This window comes from Nerophis ophidion, linkage group LG26, assembly GCF_033978795.1.
Source record: "Nerophis ophidion isolate RoL-2023_Sa linkage group LG26, RoL_Noph_v1.0, whole genome shotgun sequence".
NCBI classification, from domain to species: Eukaryota; Metazoa; Chordata; class Actinopteri; order Syngnathiformes; family Syngnathidae; genus Nerophis; species Nerophis ophidion.
In genome coordinates, this window is record NC_084636.1 from 13,830,102 (window position 1) to 13,851,781 (window position 21,680).

Here is a 21,680-nt window from a genome sequence, read left to right on the forward strand (position 1 = left end):
CAACCTGTTTGTTTTGCTCGCCGCTGTCACTATCCTGCTGAGACACAAACATGCAAACACCGCAGGCGTCCTGGCACTTCCCGCCTCAAATGTGGGACCGGGTTCTGTCCAAAGTGAACCGGGCCGTGGTGTTCATGGACGACACTTCCTCGGAGGTTCTCCACTGGAGCGCGGGGGGTGCCGCCGCCTTGTTTCAGGCTGGAGCCCGAAACCTGAAGCAGTTCTCCAGCTTCGAGTCGTGTGGCGACAACGAGCCCAAGGCGGTGTTTGTGGTGAGAAGACACTCGGGTTACTTTGCCATGCACTTTTAATTGATTTCATTTAGTAAATGGGAGATATACAGTGAGATTCGCAGGTTATCCCACAACAGACTGCTCAATTAAAGTTGAAACATACATATTAATGAGAATAACCTGTTAAAATGCCAATTTAGTTGACTTGTTGCACTGACTTTAGATAATAGGGCCAGCAACGGTCCCTCTACATCAGGGGTCTCAGACGCGCGGCCCGCGGGCCAATTGTGGCCCCCACCCATACGTGCCGACCCTCCCGTATTTTCCAGGAGACTCCTGAAATTCAGCGCCTCTCCTGAAAACCTCCCGGGGCAAATTTTTTCCCGAAAATCTCCCGAAATTCAGGCGGAGGTGGATGCCACGCCCCCTCCAGCTCCATGCGGACCCGAGTATGTGTCGACAGCCTGTTTTCACGTCCGCTTTCCCACAATATAAACAGTGTGCCTGCCCAATGACGTTATAACTGTAGAACACAACTCAAATACAGAGAGGGACAACATTTAAAACTGAACAAAGCCGCGGGCCAAGGTTGAACAAATTAACCTTTTAGGTGGTTGCGTGTATTGTAGCGTCCCGGAAGAGTTAGTGCTGCAAGGGGTTCTGGATATATGTTCTGTTGTGTTACAGCGCGGGCTTCACAGTGGCAGAGGGGTTAGTGCGTCTGCCTCACATTACGAAGGTCCTGCAGTCCTGGGTTCAATCCCAGGCTCAGATCTTTCTGTGTGGAGTTTGCATGTTTTCCCCGTGAATGCGTGGGTTCCCTCCGGGTACTCCGGCTTCCTCCCACTTCCAAAGACATGCACCTGGGGATAGGTTTATTGGCAACACTAAATTGGCCCTAGTGTGTGAATGTGAGTGGGAATGTTGTCCGTCTATCTGTGTTGGCCCTGCGATGAGGTGGCGACTTGTCCAGGGTGTACTCCGCCTGTACTCCGATTGTAGCTGAGATAGGCGCCAGCGCGCCCCGCGACCCCAAAAAGGGAATAAGTGTAGGAAATGGATGGATGGGTTTTACGGTGTGGATGTTCTCCTGAAATGTGTTTGTCATTCTTTTTTAGTGTGGGTTCACAGTGTGTTGCATATTTGTAACAGTGTTGAAGTTGTTTATACGGCCACCTCATTGTGACCTGTATAGCTGTTGACTAAGAATGCTTTGCAATCACTTATGAGTGTGTACAAGCTGCTTATATCATGAGGCTTGGCCGGCAAGCTGTTTGTATGGAGGATAAGCGGACGTGATGACAGGTTGAGGGAGAACGTTAAAGGCATTGCCTTTAAGGCACGGCCCCCAATATTGTTATCCGGGTGGAAATTGGGAGGTATCCACGAGAATGGTTGCCCAGGGAGATTTTAGGGAGGGGCACTGAACTTCTGGAGTCTCCCGGGAAAATCGGGAGGGTTGGCAAGTATGAGCATTAAGTGGTGAATGCGGTGTCACAGCGGCACCGCCTCTGTATAATACCGGTGGGCCAGCTCTGTTAATTTGATATTGCCTCCAGGGCCAAAGGAAATTACATGGTGGGGCCAAATTTGGCCCGCGGGCCAGAGTTTGACACCCATGCTGTAGAATGATCGAGGGTGAGATCTTGGTTTCTTATAACGTCTGCAGGAACCTACCACATAGCGAAGGACATACACTATTTGATATGCAGCTCATTTTTATGTGACACTTATTGAAATATCTTGTGTGACATCATGCACAAAAGTGCACTTAATTTGTTTTTAACTATTGTAGTGGCGTTCTGTGCAAAAAGTGCACTTTAAAAGCCTACTGAAATGAGATTTTCTTATTCAAACGGGGATAGCAGGTCCATTCCATGTGTCATACTTGATCATTTCGCGATATTGCCATATTTTTGCTGAAAGGATTTAGTAAAGAACATCGACGATAAAGTTTGCAACTTTTGGTCGCTAATAAAAAAGCCTTGCTTTTACCGGAAGTAGCAGACGATGTGCGTGTGACGTCACGGGTTGTACGGCTCCTCACATCCTCACATTGTTTATAATCATAGCCAGCAGCAGCTAGAGCTATTCGGACCGAGAAAGCGACGATTTCCCCATTAATTTGAGCGAGGATGAAAGATTTGTGGATGAGTTAATTTAGAGTGAAGGACTAGGAAAAAATAAATAAAAAAGTTAATACAAATAAAAAAGGCGATTAAGTGAGAGCGATTTAGTTGTTTTTAGACACATTTACTTGGATCATTCTGGAAAATCCCTTATCTGCCTATTGTGTTGCTAGTGTTTTAGTGAGTTAAATAGTACCTTAAAGTCGGAGGTGTGTGGCCATGGGTGTTTTGACGCCAGAGTCACTGAGAGAAGTCACGGCAGCTGCAGGAGGTCGCTGGCTCCGCTGATGTCCGGTAAGACGCGACTTATTTCCACAATTTTCTCACCGAAAACTGCCAGTTGACATGTAGTCGGATCCATGTTCGCTTGACCGCTCTGATCCATACTAAAGCTTCACCTCTGGGAATTTTAATCAAGGAAACACCGTGTGTTTGTGTAGCTAAAGGCTAAAAGCTTCCCACCTCCATCTTTCTACTTTGACTTCTCCATTATTAATTGAACAAATTGCAAAAGATTCAGCAACACACATGTCCAAAATACTGTGTAATTGAGCGATGAAAAGAGACGACTTTTAGCCGTAAGTGGTGCTGCGCTAATATGTCCCCTCCAACCAATAAGGTCACAAACACGCGTCATCATTCTGCGATGTTTTCAACAGGAAACTCCGCGGGAAATTTAAAATTGTAATTTAGTAAACTAAACCGGCCATATTGGCATGTGTTGCAATGTTAAGATTTCAGCATTGATATATAAACTATCAGACTGTGTGGTCGGTAGTAGTGGGTTTCAGTAGGCCTTTAATTTAGTGTTGTGTTGATATGTCATTTTAGTGACATCATGCACAAAAATGCACACGTAGCTTGTTTTAAAATGTCTGACAATCTTGCACTTTCTGTTTTGGAAATGACATGAATGTTTGTGCCACTGTTTAACTGTTTAAAAAAATACAGTTTTGGTCAATTGACTTAGTTGTGATTTCCTTCTCTGCATGAAAGTTTAAAATGAGCATATGTTATTGAAGTATGAACAAGAATGTTTTAATGTAGACACAGAATCATCATATAGGTGTGATTATATGTATCAAGTGTTAATTCAAGGCTAAGGCAAAATATCGATATGTGTATCGGTATATGGCCTAAAAATATCGAGATCTTAAAAAAAGGCCATATCGCCCAGCCCTCACGTAAATATCTTCATATATCTTGTCATTCTTATGGCAATACTACATATTTAGTATGTTTCTATACCCAAATTCTGTTTGATTTCATATTCATTAGTTGCCATTGAGGGTGGGTAACTTTCAATATTTCAAGAAGTCGTCATCGGATTGTGATCAAAATGAGCTGTTCATGAAAATGAATGCTATTTTGCAACCTTAGGTGAGCTCTTTGCTGAAGGGACGCACCGTGGACACCATCAAGGACATCCTCTCCCTCAGCCACCTGCAGTACTGTGTGGTGGTCACCACCGTGTCCCACTCGCTGCACCTGCTCGCCAACAACGTCACGGCCGACGTGGACGGGTCGCCTGTCTTCCAGCAGTTCGAGGACAAGCTGTGCGAGTGGATGGGCGACATGAACTACACGGCCGAGGTCATGCACGTGCCTCTGACTTTCGCCCCCGTGTCCCAGCAGCTGCTGTTGGCGCCGGCGTACGCGCAGCTTTTCCCGTTGCTGCCTTCCGACCTGCACGCCATCAACGCCAAGCGTCCTGAGAAAAAGCGGTTTGGGAGCCTGCAGGATGTGGACGTCCCCTCTTTGCCTGCCGAGCTGCAGATTGAAATCAAGTCGCTGGCGGAGGCATTGAACAGCATGTTCGAGGTTACAGGAACCAGAGAGGAGAGCTTCGCTGTGGGCCCCATGAGTCGCCTCATAGCAGGAGAACTGTCCGGTCATCCCCAGGCTAAAAACCGCAGGAAGACTGCACCCAATAAAGCCTCCATCATCTTTGTGGACAGAACCCTGGACCTCACAGGTGTGTTTCTAGGAAACAGGAAAACTACTCTACTCAGTTTTACTGTTTGATGGTTTGTTTTTCCTATTATATTTATTTAAGTGTCCCTTTTTAAAATGATCAAAAATGGCCAAAACGTGTTGGCCCTGCGATGAGATGGCGACTTGTCCAGGGTGTACCCCGCCTTTCGCCCGACTGTAGCTGGGATAGGCTCCAGCACCCCTTGCGACCCCGAACAGGACAAGCGGTAGAAAATGGATGGATGGATTTTTATTCAATTTGCATTTTGAAAGGTGAAATGATCCTATGTAGATAAATAAATGATAAATGGGTTGTACTTGTATAGCGCTTTTCTACCTTCAAGGTACTCAAAGCGCTTTGACACTACTTCCACATTTACCCATTCACACACACATTCACACACTGATGTAGGGAGCTGCCATGCAAGGCGCCAACCAGCCCCCATCAGGAGCAAGGGTGAAGTGTCTTGCTCAGGACACAACGGACGTGACGAGGTTGGTACTTGGTGGGATTTGAACCAGGGCCCCTCGGGTTGCGCACGGCCACTATCCCACTGCGCCACGCCGTCCCAAATGTCCCAGATTAACAAAATTGTTCAGATTTTTTTCCTGGCCACATGTTTTTACAATGACTTGTTGCTAGGCAAACTTAATGAGCCTCAATCTTAACTGTTCCGTTGGCCAATGGGGTAAAAAAATATATTATGTCAGTCATGCCTATAAGGCTTCTCAAACACAAACAAAGGTCTGAATTTCACACTATAAACTATATTCTGTATTAGATACTGTATATAATACTTGGATAACAATTCTGTAGTTAATGTATTAATATTGTACTTTTTTTTTTTTTTTACAATATATAATCTACTTATTTACTATGTTCCCTTTATAATGCCAGTATTTACAATATTATGTAAAATATGTTTATCAATATTTTACCAAACTATTATATTTAAATATCAAACAATATTAAGAATATGTTCATTTTTAGTATTTTACAATATTATTATTTACAGTTTTCTCAGTATTTTATTTGCATTTTTAAAAAGTTTGTATTTTACAATAATATTTAGAAAATATTTATACTTTTAACGTTAACATATTAACAAATACCGTATTTCCTTGAATTGCCGCATATAGTATGCGCCTGCCTTGAATTACTGCTGGGTCAAACTCGGTTTGCAAAATAATTAGCGCATGCTTAGTATTACCGCCTGGTCAAACTCGTGACATCACAAGTGACACTTCCCCTGTCATCAATTTCAAAATGGAGGAGGCTGATTTCAATACCGATAATTTGAAATCGCACAAAGGGAAGAAGATTAAGAGCTAGTCAGTAGGATTTAAGGTCCAAGCTTACATCACACTCAAATTTTAACTGCATGCCTTTGGTAAGTGCCGGAGTGAGAAGAGGTTTTAAAATAATTAGCGCATGCTTACTTTTATCGCATGCCTTTGGTGCGCGCAGGAGTGAGAAGAGGTTTTAAATTAATTAGCGCCCCGGCGGCAATTCAAGGAAATACGGTATACTTTATTCAGTTTGTTGTGGGGACAATCTTAATCAGCACGACACCACAGTCAAAAAAAAAAAATACTAATTAACTGCAACTCTTCTAATTTTTTTATACCCAGGAGCTGTTGGTCACCATGGCGACAACATAGTCGAGAAGATTCTGACGGTGCTGAAACCCTTGCCGGGTCACGTGACCGACGTCCAGGTGGACATGCGGGAGCTGACCAGTGTGCAGATCAGTCCTCATTCACAGACCAGTGTGGCGCCGGGATGCCTCGCACAGAGTCAGTAAGTACACCTCAGTAAAGCATACCAACGCATTAAAAAAATAAACCAATCCAAGAATAGTTGCACTCGTGTGACCTAACCTCCAACCACACATGCAGTCATTTGTGAGATTTAGTTCCACTTTAGGGCACTTGCACCAACACACACTTAACACAATGGAGGAGGGGGGGTGGTCTGCATAGCACATGACCACCACGGGGTGCCAGTGGTTGAGTCAAGCTGTACAGACACACATGTTAGTGGGCTTGTTGTTCAGTCCGACGTCAATTGTTCCATTCCCACCTCGCGGTTTCAAGTGGTCTCAGGTAGACTGACGGAGACGACGTTCAGTGGATTTTTTCAAAAATATAAATTAATCCCCAAGAAGGCATGTTGATGTACCGTATATTCTGGACCATAGGGTGCACCGGATTATAAGGCACATTGCTGATGAGGAGGTCTATTCAGGGCTTTTTTCATATAAATGGCACATTACAGAGGTCATATTATGATTTTTTTTCAAAATTTAAAATATATCCTTGTGGTCTACATAAAATGTAATGGTGTTTCTTTGGTCAAAATGTTGCATAGATTGTTTTACAGACCATCATCAAGCCGCTTTCTGACCGTCGTTTCCGGATGCGCCATTTTGTGGGCGGTCTTTTTTACGTGGCTCACCTTCGACAGCGTCTTCTCAGAATCAGAATATCTTTATTGTCATTGTATGGAAACAACGAAATTGAACAGAAATCCAGTTCAGTGCTTTTAAAACAGCCTACATAAAATACTCTAAGACAGGGGTCACCAACCTTTTTGAAACCAAGAGGTACTACTTTGGTACTGATTTAATGCGAAGGGCTACCAGTTTGATACACACTTAAATAAATTGCCAGAAATAGCCAATTATTATTGATAATTAATAATTATTAATTACTATTAATAATTATATTTATCTTTGTGGAAACACTGATCATCTTAATGATTTCTCACAATAAATATATATAGAAACAGATAAATATTTTTATAAATATATTTCAACTCTTTAAAATTCAAAATTCAACCGAAAGAAAGAAGAGAAAAACTAGCTAATTCGAATCTTTTTGAAAAAAAAAAAAAAAAAAAAAAAAAAATCTGGAACATCATTAGTAATTTTTTTCTGATTAAGATTCAATTTTGAATTTTGATTACATGTTTTAAATAGGTTATAATCCAATCTGCACTTTGTTAGAATATATAACAAATTGGACCAAGTTATATTTCTAACAAAGACAAATAATTTTTTGGAATATTAATCATAATAAATTTGAAGAAATATTTCACAAACATTCTTCGTCAAAAAAACAGAAGCTAAAATGAAGAATTAAAGTAAAATGTATTATTCTTTACAATAAAAAATAATAGATTTACTTGAACATTGATTTAAATTGTCAGGAAAGAAGAGGAAGGAATTTAAAAGGTAAAAAGGTATATGTTATTAAAAATCCTAAAATCATTTTTAAGGTTGTATTTTTTCTCTGAAATTGTCTTTCTGAAAGTTATAAGAAGCAAAGTAATAAAATAAATGAATTTATTTAAACAAGTGAAGACAAAGTCTTTAAAATATTTTCTTGGATTTTCAAATTCTATTTGAGTTTTGTCTTTTTTAGAACTAAAAATGTCAAGCAAAGCGAGACCAGCTTGCTAGTAAATAAATACAATTTTGAAAATAGTGGCAGCTCACTGTTAAGTGCTGCTATTTGAGCTATTTTTAGAACAGGCCAGCGGGCGACTCATCTAGTCCTTGCGGGTGACCTGCTGCCCGCGGGCACCGCGTTGGTGACCCCTGCTCTAAGACAACAAACATTAATACAATTTTTAAAAACACAACAAAAATTCTAAATATATTGCACAGCAGATCTCTTTTAGAGTTAAGTAAATTAATAAAGTGGTGAGTGTTCAGGTAAGTGCAGAGTTTAGGGCAATTACAGCTCTAGGATATCTTTGTTGTAGCGTGCAAGGAAGGGAGTGGAAGAAGTGTCAAAAGATGGAGGTAACTGTTTTAATGAGTTTCAGACTTTACTTAAATCAACAGAGCAGCATCTCCTCATCCGTGGCTCACTCATGCAACAACAACGCCGGAAATGTGTCCTGTGAAAAAACATCCGACCAGAACTCTTTAGTAACTATTCCATGTGTGATACATGTAAACTCACTACACTGGTTGTTTTTAGCGCTTCTATAGCGAGATATAAGTTAGAACTTTACTCTACTTTTATATTAGAAATGGCAACAGCAGAGAGTGAATGTACCATAACAAGAAAATAGTGGAAGAAAGAAGCTTAACGACTACGGCATCGCCACAGACTACAGTGGCGGGCTTGCGCAAATTTTCAGGACTTATGCAGATCTCAAATACACATCAGCAGGTACCAAGAGGTAAAAAACGTTGGGTTTGCATGAAATTGTGAAACAAATTGGGTGCCATTTTGCGGTCCTTATTCACGCATCATAGTAATCCTTGCCGTAGCCGTAATGGGCCGACAATTCCATCAAACTGCGGCTTCAAAGTCATACTAAAACATTTTGACAGATTTTTGAGTGCCGTGTGTAATGTTTTTTATTTTCAATGGAATATTTAAAGCTTTGGTGTTGTTTACTGTTGTCATATTGCAGTCTACACGTATCTCTTCTGTGTGACTAGCATTTACTGGTCACACTAATCATTACACCACGTACCAAATAAAATTGGTTCGAGGTCGGTAAGCACAACCAGAATTATTCCGTACATTAGACGCAATGGGTTATAAGGTGCACTGTTGGTTTTTGAGAAAATTTAAGGATTTTAAATGGGCCTTATAGTCCGAAATATACAGTACTTCAAAAATATATGTCGGAAGAAGCAAGTCCTCTTTTGCCATGGTCAGTTTTTGAGAATTTAGTGGGAAATAACACAAAATAAGTGAAGAACTACATTGCAATGAAACAGACAATTGTTTTTTACATTCATATTTATAATTAGTGTGAGTATTTCTGTGCTGCTGTTGACTGTTTATATGTTTTTTGGTGGCTCCGATAATTGAAATAATTAATAACTAGTTGATATTGGTAATTTTACAAATGAACATGCCAAAACACCCTCGCACTCCTTTCGATGCTGGTCACACACTGCTTTGGGAAGGAACTCCACACCTCAACCAGGAGTTATCCAACGTGGTTCTGTTGGTCATTCTAGAATAAATATCATGCTCAAGTTGATCCAACAAGTTAGGTTGAGGTCAGGGCTGTTTCTACTTCCAAATGTTGGAGGTAGCCTTTGATAAACACCGCACTGTGGGGGCAGGTGTTTATCATTGTGGAGCCTGACTTTATTAACATATTGGGTAAGCCGTGTTTTTATTATTCACGTTGGACCAGAACGTTTGAATTTGAACCTGGTAACCTCGAATTGGGATACTTCCTACCTGAGCTGGACGATATTGAGATAAAAACAAATTGCAATTTTTCACTGCACAATTGTGATTTGCGATTTGATTTGCGATTTTTATATTTTATAGCTAAAAATGCATACAACCAGGGAAAGAAGACAATTTACTTTTAGACTGTCAAACAACTTAGTCTTGTCTCAAGTTGCCACACATTAGAACAATGTGCAATAATTGACTTTAAGAATTATTTTGCCTTTTGCAGACTCAAAGCTTTTGTCTACATCATGCTCTTAAACTTATGAAATAACCATGACATAATGATATACGTATATGATGTACGGGGATCCGGTTTGGTGGCTGCAGGATTAGGTCTCTGCTTTTTGCAGATGATGTGGTCCTGATGGCTTCATCTGACCGGGATCTTCAGCTCTTACTGGATCGGTTTGCAGCCGAGTGTGAAGCGACCGGAATGAGAATCAGCACCTCCAAGTCTGAGTCCATGGTTCTCGCCCGGAAAAGTGTGGAATGCCCCAAGTGGAGGAGTTCAAGTACCTCGGAGTCTTGTTCACGAGTGAGGGAAGAGTGGATCGTGAGATCGACAGGCGCATCGGTGCGGCGTCTTCAGTAATGCGGACGTTGTACCGATCCGTTGTGGTGAAGAAGGAGCTGAGCCGGAAGGCAAAGCTCTCAATTTGCCGGTCGATCTACGTTCCCATCCTCACCTATGGTCATGAGCTTTGGGTCATGACCGAAAGGATAAGATCACGGGTACAAGCGGCCGAAATGAGTTTCCTCCGCCGTGTGGCGGGGCTCTCCCTTAGAGATAGGGTGAGAAGCTCTGCCATCCGGGAGGAACTCAAAGTAAAGCCGCTGCTCCTTCACATCGAGACGAGCCAGATGAGGTGGTTCAGGCATCTGGTCAGGATGCCACCCGAACGCCTCCCTAGGGAGGTGTTTAGGGCACGTCCAACCGGTAGGAGGCCACGGGGAAGACCCAGGACACGTTGGGAAGACTATGTCTCCCGGCTGGCCTGGGAACGCCTCGGGATCCCCCGGGAAGAGCTAGACGAAGTGCCTGGGGAAAGGGAAGTCTGGGTTTCCCTGCTTAGGTTGTTGCCCCCGCGACCCGACCTCGGATAAGCGGAAGAAGATGGATGGATGGATGGATAATGATATACAGTAATTATAATGTAAAGCTATTGTAATATATAATAATAATGCAAGTAAGTATTTCAAATGATATAAACTTTTATTTTTCATGTAGAAAATTTTAACATTAAAGTTAGAGTACCATTGATAATCACACACACTAGGTGTGGTGAAATTACTCTCTGCATTTGACCCATCCCCTCGTTCCACCCCCTGGGAGGTGAGGGGAGCAGTGAGCATCAGCGGCGGCCGCCTTCGGGAATCATTTTGGTGGTTGAACCCCCAATTCCAACCCTTGATGCTGAGTGCCAAGCAGGGAGGTAATGGATCCCATTTTTATAGTCCTTGGTATGACTCGGCCGGGGTTTGAACTCACAACCTACCGATCTCAGGGCGGACACTCTAACCACAAGGCCACTAGTACATTTGTTTCCCAGTTGGAAAAAGTAGTTTGGGTTGTCTTTTTGTTTATTGCTGTCAGGTGATAGCGGCATTCTCTTTCGTTCGTCCGTATTAATCGGTGTATATTGCCCATTCAATTTGAAGCAGAAATATATAAAAACCGGGACGTTTGGCTTTGTAGTAAAAATTATTTTCCTCCTAACTTCTGTTACTTTGCAGCACACTGGTGAGTTGCAAGTGGCAAGGATCTCTGTACATGCTCCCTGTGTTTGTGAAACTGTCCATCTTCTTTTGCCTATCCGAGATCGGGTCGCGGGGGCAGCAGCCTAAGCAGGGAAGCCCAGACTTCCCTCTCCCCAGCCACTTCATCCAGCTCTTCCCAGGGGATCTTGAGGCGTTCCCAGGCCAGCCGGGAGACATAGTCTACCCAACGTGTCCTGGGTCTTCCCCGTGGCCTCCTACCGGTCGGATGTGCCCGAATCACCTCCCTAGGGAGGCGTTCGGGTGGCATCCTGACCAAATGCCCGAACCACCTCATCTGGATCCTCTCGATGTGGAGGTTGCAATGGCTTTACTTTGAGCTCCCCCCAGATGGCAGAGCTTCTCACCCTATCTCTAAGGGAGAGCCCCGCCACCCGGTAGAGGAAACTCATTTCGGCCGCTTCTACCCATGATCTTGTCCTCCTGGTCATAACCCAAAGCTTATGAGCATAGGTGAGGATGGGAACGTAGATGGACCGGTAAATTGAGAGCGTTGCCTTCCGGCTCAGCTCCTTCTTCACCACAACAGATCGATACAGCGTCCGCATTACTGAAGACGCCGCACCGATCCGCCTGTTTAATCTCACGATCCACTTTTCCCTCACTTGTGAACAAGACTCCGAGGTACTTGAACTCCTCCACTTGGGGCAGGATCTCCTTCCCAACCCGGAGATGGCACTCCATCCACCCTTTTCTGGGCGAGAACCATGGACTCGGGCTTAGAGTTTCTGATTCTCATCCCAGTCGCTTCACACTATGCTGCGAACCGATCCAGTGAGAACTGAAGATCCTGGCCAGATGAAGCCATCAGGACCACATCATCTGCAAAAAGCACAGACCTAATCTTGCAGCCACCAAACCAGATCCCCTCAACGCCTTGACTGCGCCTTGAAATTATGTCCATAAAAGTTATGAACAGAATTGGCGACAAAGGGCAGTTTTGGCGGAGTCCAACCCTCACTGGAAACGGGTCCGACTTACTGCCGGCAACGCGGACCCAGCTCTGACACTGATCATACAAGGAGCGGACCGCCACAATCAGACCATACTCTCTTAGCACTCTCCACAGGACTTCCCGAGGTACACGGTCAAATGCCTTCTCCAAGTCCACAAAGCACATATAGACTGGTTGGGCAAACTCCCATGCACCCTGCAGGATCCTGCCGAGAGTACAGGACTGTGGACCAGTTTCACAGTCCTCTGTGAAACTGGCGTGCCTCTAATTGTGAATGACTGAAGAGAGGCCTCACTGCGTTCAGTCAATTATACTAGTAAATAAAGGTGCTGAGAGCGATGCACAGAGTGAGACCTCTTACTTCCTGTTTAAAGTAAGAGACGAACCAATGCGAGGCTCAACAATACTAATTGGCGAACATGTCTATCACTCAAATGCCGGCGACGGTGTGGGAAAAAAACAACAACCTTAACCTTTTGCAGTTATTTAGTGCACTCATTAAAACCTCAAAGTTGATTTGATGTTGATTAATCGTGCCGCACTACTTCCTACACTCCAGCAGTCTTTAATGCAGCATTAGCATTAGCCTGCATGCTAATTTGTTGATTGACACTCCGACTTGAAGCAGATGCTTGCACTAAAAAAAGACGAAAGACGTGTTTCAGGGAATGATATAAAATGTCTGCGTGGCGAATGCAGCCATAATGAGTGATCAGCCCCAATGTGACTGTCTGTTCTTTTTTCGTTGTTGTGTTTTTGAGAGCAGATGGCCCGGTCGAGGCTCATCACAGATGTTTGGGCTGCGAAGAAAGGCAGACTTCCCAATTTGCTGAAGTGCCTTTTTTTAAGTGCTTTGTGTTCAAGACAATGTCGTTGATGTTGTTGGTGCCAACTGCCAAGCAGTAGGACATGTTTACGCCTCGTTTGAACGTGGGCGTCCAAACATAGTTGTTTGTTTCCTGCTTTGTTGTGTTGGGGTATGTCCAAAGAAACATTTTATCTCTACTTTATGACAAAACATTGGCATAAAATGACAATAAAATTGAAAGTAAGCCTTGATACACGTAAAAGTAGTCAGCATTTGTTGCACTATATACAAACCCCGTTTCCATATGAGTTGGGAAATTGTTAGATGTAAATATAAATGGAATACAATGATTTGCAAATCATTTTCAAGCCATATTCAATTGAATGCACTACAAAGACAAGATATTTGATGTTCAAACTCATAAACTTTATTTTTTTTTTGCAAATAATTAACTTAGAATGTCATGGCTGCAACACGTGCCAAAGTAGTTGGTAAAGGTCATGTTCATCACTGTGTTACATCACCATTTCTTTTAACAACACTCATTAAACGTTTGGGAACTGAGGAAACTAATTGTTGAAGCTTTGAAAGTGGAATTCTTTCCCATTCTTGTTTTATGTAGAGTTTTAGTCGTTCAACAGTATGGGGTCTCCGCTGTCGTATTTTACGCCTCATAATGCGCCACACATTTTCAATGGGAGACAGGTCTGGACTGCAGGTGGGCCAGAAATGTACCCGCACTCTTTTTTTACAAAGCCACACTGTTGTAATACGTGCTGAATGTGGCTTGGCATTGTCTTGCTGAAATAAGCAGGGGCGTCCATGAAAAAGATGGCGCTTAGATGGGGTTGTGGGGCCGGGTTTTGAGGTGCAGGCAGCATACATACCCCTTCCCCTTTAAGCTGTCCTGGATCAAATAAAATTATATTTTCCAATCATTTCTGAACTTCCAATGCGTATTTCTTCCTCTTACTTGTCGTCGCCATGTCTCTTCATCGTTCTTCTGTGCAGTTGTGCACTGAGCTCCAAAAGCCGTGGATGTAATTGTAGCGTCCCGCAAGAGTTCGGGCTGCAAGGGGTTCTGGGTATTTGTTCTGTTGTGTTTATGTTGTGTTGTGGTGCGGATGTTCACCCGGAATGTGTTGTTCATTCTTGTTTGGTGTGGGTTGAATGTGTGCCGCATATTAGTAACAGTGTTAAGTTGTTTAAACGGCCACCGTCAGTGATAGATGGATAGATAGATAGATAGATAGATAGATAGTACTTTATTTATTCCGTCAGGAGAGTTCCTTCAGGAAAATTACAATTTTCAGCACAATCCCATTCAAGATCAGACAAACATTACAGGGAGACAGAACAGGATCGCTGACGGGTCTGCCGGCTTCCAGCGCCCCTTACAAAAAAGATGACATACAGGTAAACAAGGGGTGGGAGGGGGGGGAGAAAAAAATAGAAGATTAAAATAAAATTAAAAAATCGGTCTTAGCCTAGGCCCTGGAGTGGGGGTGCAGACTGAGGCCAAGGGAAAAAAAAAAATAATAATAATAAAAAATAAAAAAAATTAAAAAAAATACAACAACCCATAGCCATAGTACACATCCCTCTTCCATGTGTGTAAGAGGGAAACATCAAACATCAAAGAACACAGAGGACATTAAAGACATTAAAGCAGCAGATACAACCAGACACTTCTACATACAGCTATGAATAAAAAGTTAAATAAACATATCCACTGTGGTGGCCTCTGCGGTGTTCCACGCCATCGTCGGCTGGGGAGGAGGGAGCATGGCCAGAGACAGAAGCAGACCCAACAAGGCAACCAAGACAGCCGACTCCACTCTCGGCCAGTGTCCAGTCCGCATGGATGAGCGAGGATACGTCCAAGGTGACTGAGGTGTCCGACACCTGCTCACTCAGCCAAGACACTGCGAAGCCTCTCCGTCCCAGCGCTCAGTGCTAGCTCCACAGTCCTGTCCCCTCATCCGCATCTCCTCCAGTACATCCAAAATGACTCTGGTGTAGCAGAGACCCTGCAGCTGGTCTCCATGGCCAAAAGGCTCCCGGGAGGCAGATCCAGAAGTCCACAAAAAAAAGCACCACAGAGGTCACGAAAGTACCACCCCTTGTCACACAGTCCCAAAGGGTCCCGGACCAAAATGCAAAAAATTATATAATACCACATGAAAACAAGAGGGAAACACAAAAGGATGACACAAGAGCACAGAGCTCCTGCCTACAGCAGCCACTACAGCAGCGCCATCTTGGAAAAAAAAAAAAAAAGTGTGACATGTATGGCCGTTGACCAAGTATGCTGGGCATTCACTTGTGTTTGTGTGTGCTTGATTAATTAGTTAGCATTGAACCAGACAAAAGATCATACAACGCGTCAGCATTTCTTGACATCTTTGAGTAAAGACCATTGTTAAACTGGTACAACGCTACATTATTATGTGACTGGGCCAGCACACTGTTTAAATCAAGGAAAAGCCTGGATAGCATGCGGCTGTTAAAGGGTGAAGGTTTCAGGTGAGGGAGGATGCTAAAGGCAGTGCCTTTAAGGCATGCCCCCTATATTGTTGTCCGGGTGGAAATCGGGAGAGATTCCGGGGAATGGTTGCCCCAGGAGATTTTTGTGAGGGCCACTGAAATTCGGGAGTCTCCCGGGAAAATCGGTAGGGTTAGCAAGTATTGTTCCACAAAGTAATACAAAATTAAAAAGCAAAATATCATTACAAAGCCAATTGTTCTGTTGTGGGAATATACCAGCTTCAAACCAAATTGGCATTATTTGATTATCAATACAGACGAACGAGCGAGAATCTGACCTAATTTTTCCAAAAGGGAAAAAAAATCACTTCATAGTACCAGTAGAGTGGAACAGCAAGTTACCTCAATATATTGAAGCTATTATCATATATATTATATATATATATATATATATATATATATATATATATATATATATATATATATCTGATTTATGACACCAAAAGACTTCCAAAGTTTGCAGGTAAATGAATATGATCAAAACAATATAAATCTCAGAGATCAAGCCATTTTGAGAGTAATGAGTCAGGTTTGGAACCACAGATCCCTCCTCATCAATAACAAAGCTAATCAAACAGACTTTTTGAAAGCCAAGAACAATTACTTTAGGAAAATGATGGTCCAAATCCTTATATTTTTGAGCCAGAAAACAAAGAAGATGGGCAATAAGTTTTAGAAGCCTAGTGCAGAACGGATGCAGCTTTATTTAAACACTATAGCATCAGCAGCATTGCGAGGGCTACATGCTAACCATACAAACTAACCATAATCAGAATCAGAATAGTTTTCTTGCCTTTTTTTGAGCACGGGTTCACAAACAAGGAATTTTTCTTCGTACAATCGTGCAACATAAAACACATACAACACAGAATAGGTAATAAAAATGGGCTGTAACTGAGCTATCAGATCTTATTGTTCATGTAAACAAACACTCACTGTACAATTTCCACTCTCGCCGGGATGCTGACCGACGGGACGCGTACATAATTCCGTTTAGATCAGTGGTGTCAAACTCAAATAGAGTGGGCCAAAATTTAAAACTGAACAAAGCCGCGGGCCGAGGTTGAACAAATTAACCCTTTAATAGGGACCCAAACAAGTTTTGCATTGAATATTGACTAAGTAAGGCTTATATAACTTTATAGTGGCATGCAAAATCCAGTTTCAAATAATAATTAAAAAATATCAATGGCATATCAAATAAAATAAAAAAACAAATTTAACGCCTTTTTTCGGCGGCGGGTTTGAATTGGGGCGGGGTTTGGTGGTAGCGGGGGTGTATATTGTAGCGTCCCGGAAGAGTTAGTGATGCAAGGGGTTCTGGATATTTGTCCGGTTGTGTTACGGTGCGGATGTTCTCCCGAAATGTGTTTGTCATTCTTGTTTACTGTGGGTTCACAGTGTGGTGCATATTTGTAACAGTGTTAACCTTGTTTATACGGCCACCCTCAGTGTGACCTGTATGGCTGTTGACCAAGTATGCCTTGCATGCACTTGTGTGTGTGTATGAGCCGCATATATTATTTGAGTGGGCCGGCACCCTGTTTTTATGGAAGAAAAGCGGACATGTCGACATGTAGTGAACGCCAAAAGCAGTGCTTTTACGGCCCGCCCCCAATATTATTGTCCGGTTGGAAATCGGGAGAAATTCGGGAGGGGCACTGAACTTCGGGAGTCTCCCAGGAAAATTGGGAGGGTTGACGAGTATGAGTATTAGCGGTGAATGTGGTGTTACGGCGGCAGGCCAGCTCTAATGTTAATTTGACATTGCCTCAAGGGCCAAATTAAATTACACGGCGGGCCAAATTTGGCCCGCGGGCCAGAGTTTGACACCCATGGTTTAGATAAAGACTCAAACGCAACTCCTTTTTTGCCATCATGATGTCAAAGTCGACCAGCCTGTCAGTCAATGGCCATATTTTTTTACTCCCAGGTGAGAGATGCTTGAAATATAATCTAAAATTTACTTTTAGCAAGTTTGAGACAATGCAGAAGCAGCCGCTGGATCATTGTGTCAACAATAGCAGTGCAAGCTAGCTTTAACTCACTGCTATCAATGCGCCGCCAAAATAGGCCTTCTTCGTTGGCGCTTATAATGACAATATCACTCTTATTTGGTTAAATTTCAGGGGACATGTAAATGGACTATTGTTGGCGTTTTGTGGATGTTTTTTAGAGGGTTTTCTGGTCGCAATAAAGGACCCTTGATCTGTTGACTCAATTGTTAGCTATTTATTTATGATTTCGAATACATAAAAAAGCCGTATGTGTTCTTGTCTTAGATAAGGATTGTGAATGATAAACAATACATCTATTTCCAATTGTAGCGTATTTCCAGTATGACTGATCTAATAACATGGTCAAAGTGTTGAAGTGTTCCTCCAGTGAGGTAGAATCTACCGACGTTGACAAAGAGATTTGCAGTGGAATATTCAAAACGGCCGAGTGAATTTATAGCATTTTGTTATGTTTAGATGATATTTTCACATACTTTGTGGATTGTAAACACAATTGGATATGGTTTAACGCAGTGGTTCTCAACCTTTTTTCAGTGATGTACCCCCTGTGAACATTTTTTTAATTCAAGTACCCCCTAATCAGAGCAAAGCATTTTGGTCGAAAAAAAAAAGAGATAAAGAAGTAAAATACAGCACTATTTCATCAGTTTCTAATTTATTAAATTGTATAACAGTGCAAAATATTGCTCATTTGTAGTGGTCTTTCTTGAACTATTTGAAAAAAATATATAAAAATAACTAAAAACTTGTTGAAAAATAAGTGATTCAATTATAAATAAAGATTTCTACACATAGAAGTAATCATCAACTTAAAGTGCCCTCTTTGGGGAATGTAATAGAGATCCATCTGGATTCATGAACTTATTCTAAACATTTCTTCGCAAAAAAAGAAATCTTTAACATGAAACATGTCCACAAAAAAAATGTAGCTGTAAAAAATGAATATTTCATTGTTGTATTTTTTTCCACAGTTTATGAACTTACATTAATATTTTATTGAAGTATTATTCAATAAATATGTTTATAAAGGATTTTTGAATTGGTGCTATTTTTAGAATATTTTAAAAAAATCTCACATACCCCTTCAAGTACCCCCACAGGTACGCGTACTCCCATTTGAGAACCACTGGTTTAACGGATAAAATGAAACACAATTAGGTATATAAAGTCAACTTGTTTTTCCACTCTACTGGTACTTTAAGATGTTCAATATTTATTTAAGTTTAATTTTTGCTTTCAGAAATAAGAGTCCACTTATTTTTTTTGTTTATGTATTTAGAAAATCAAATTTATTTACTTTCCAATTGCAGTACGATGTGAATATTTCTACAGTAATGATGAATAAAATGTTATCTCCTTTAAAATGGTTACTTGAATTATTACCATTACATGTTATTACTTTTCGACTATGATACAATGAACAAAACTCAACACTCGGCCATTTTTTTTTTATAGGTGCTATATTTGGGTCCTATTAACCCGTTTTACATCTTTTTTACTCCAAAATCCTATTTTTTATTTCAGTTTAAATGGTTAAGAATTTTTTAACCTTTTCATACTAATGTTTACCACCATAGCGTATGATTTTTGTTTTATAAATCATTCGTCATACAATGTCTGTTAATTAAATGCAAACATTAATTGGTGAATTCAATACATCATTATACAGTTTTGACCAGTATTTTAAGTCAAAGCATCATCATTTTTGTTGACCTCTTTAAGTACTGTGAGGTTTCCCCCTTGTGGTGGGTTTCTTCGGGAGCCCGGGAGACAGTTTGAATCAAGTCTTTTATTTGGCATAAACACCTGGGGTGGCTTGCTTTCCAGCAATATACGTTTGCCTCTGGGCATGTGTCTCTCTCTGGTTCCAACTCCCACCCCGTGTCTCGTCCAGGCTGCTGCTAATAAGGGCGACAGGTGATTAGATAATCATTCCCAGCTGGGCAATCTACTCACCTGCCGCTGGCTTCGAGGCAGGGCCATACACACCCCATTCCTGCAGGAGGTGCGCCGACCACGCCCTCCTCTACAAGTACTAAGTGTATATGTAGGGGCCTTTAGTTTTAAACCTTTATTTTGTGTGTTGCGCACAACTCTATTATTGTGAAAGCTGGAATTTCACTGCTTGACGATGATTGATTTCCCCAGACAATCGTCCCTTCTTCTCACGATTATATCATTTCAGTCTCATTTATAGCGGACATTCCGCATTTAATAGTCAATTCTGTTTTAAATCGGCTAATTCTGTGATTCTGTCCACGATTCCGTTAAAGTGGAAATCATAGGGCCTACCACACTAGTGAATCTCCTGGTTCTCGTCCTTGGCTGCACAAGTGCTGCCAAGACCCTGGAGCTGTGGTGCATTGAGGGGAAAAATGTCTCCATTGGTTTGTTGTGTGTTTTTGTGAAGTAATTCGCCATGTAGCCATTTTAATAAAACATTATTCATCAGAAAGTGACATTATGTAAAGTATTACATTATTCACTAAATTAGGTGGGTGGAGGTCTGCACTTTATTGAGTTCTCTTTATTGCATATTCTGCAGGGGGGGAAAAACATTGCACGCATCATCAAACTAGGCCGCATGTCTTCGGTTTAGATTCCCGGTGAGGCGTTTCCCACTGCATGTTGACACCCATATGATTTTTTAAAGTTATTTTTAAACCGTTTTTTTTTTTTTAAACAAAGAGCAGCTCAAACCTTTAATTGTTAGCTGCATGATAATTGCAACCTTTTCAAGTAGCATGATATTTCCTTAGTTGATTCCAGGTTATTAGTGTAGATTAGGGTGTGCAAAACACTCCATGGGTGGTTGTTGGTTCTTGCTCCGGCAGCATGACACCCACGCTTACTTTGCAATTACCGTCAAATTGTTTTTCGTAACCTGGCGGGGGATTGTTAGGATCCCGCAACCCAACTTTGACGTGCGGTTCTGGATAATGGTGCCGTGGCGTCTCCGCACACCTTTTCCTGTGTGGGTTTTTTTCTTCTGTGTGTTACCCCACACTTGTGACATTGAATAAATCCAGAGTTGAATGTGCAAAGTTGAGTGAAAGTTGCGGCCAGCTACCTTCCCGTCAGTCTGTGCTGTGCTTGGCCGCGAAGCCCCTTTTCATCCTGTGTGGTGCGTCTGAATTCCATTGGAAGAGGGCACCGAGTTTCCATCCATTCCAGACTGAACCTGGCTCCTTCGGACCTTGATTCTGTGGTGGGAGCGTGTGTGTAGATGTGAGCATGGGTGGCCAAGGTGGAGATTTGGTTCTGCGTATCCGACCGCACCCTGCCGTGAGAAAACACTGGGAGACTGCCATCCCCTCAACTCAGATGTGCCTGGCATTATAAGCACAGGAAAGAGAAATAGCACTTATTTCTGTCCTGTGATGGGCGACATGAGCCTGAGAAAAAAAGAGCATGTACAGAATGTGACCATCGGTAGTGTGGAAAAACTTAAAAGCTTGGGTAGCGATGAATTGTGGACAAGTCCTAATAACAGAGGAGTGCATCCATCCATATTCTTCCGCTTATCCGAGGTCGGGACGCGGGGGCAGCAGCCTAAGCAGGGAAACCCAGACTTCCCTCTCCCCTTGCCACTTCGTCCAGCACTTCCCGGGGGATCCCGAGGCATTCCCAGGCCAGCCGGGAGACATAGTCTTCCCAACGTGTCCGGAGGGACGAGTACACTGACATGCAAAAAAAAAAAAACGCTTTGCTACTTCATTCTATACATGGAAAATAAACAGCTGCAGAGTACTGGTTAACGCTTGCTATAATGTCATGTAATTCCAGCAGATTCACAATTGCAATGTTAAGCATTCCCGTCATACAGCTGATCTTTGACCAATATTTTTGGCAGTACGTCCATAAAAAACAGCATTGCTTATCTGTCATATAGAGGATCTTTTTTTAGTGTTTTTGCAGTATGTATTTAAAAAACAGCAATAGCTGTACTGTCAACAAAGGGGTCTTTGACAAGTATTTTTGCAGTATGTCTTTAAAAACAGGCTGTCATGAAGGATCTTT

At 42.2% G+C, this 21,680-nt stretch overlaps 1 protein-coding gene across 1 annotated transcript in view; it reads left to right on the forward strand.

The window, feature by feature from the left end:
• scfd2 (sec1 family domain containing 2) overlaps positions 1–21,680 on the forward strand; it is a 353,994-nt gene that overhangs the window by 27 nt on the left and 332,287 nt on the right. Inside the window, exons 1-3 of the mRNA XM_061888960.1 lie at positions 1–272; positions 3,743–4,337; positions 5,969–6,137. The exon at positions 1–272 is cut by the window's left edge and continues 27 nt beyond it. Of these exons, the coding sequence (XP_061744944.1) occupies positions 51–272; positions 3,743–4,337; positions 5,969–6,137 (986 nt within the window). The 5' untranslated portion in view covers positions 1–50. The remainder of the gene's footprint in view (positions 273–3,742; positions 4,338–5,968; positions 6,138–21,680) is intronic.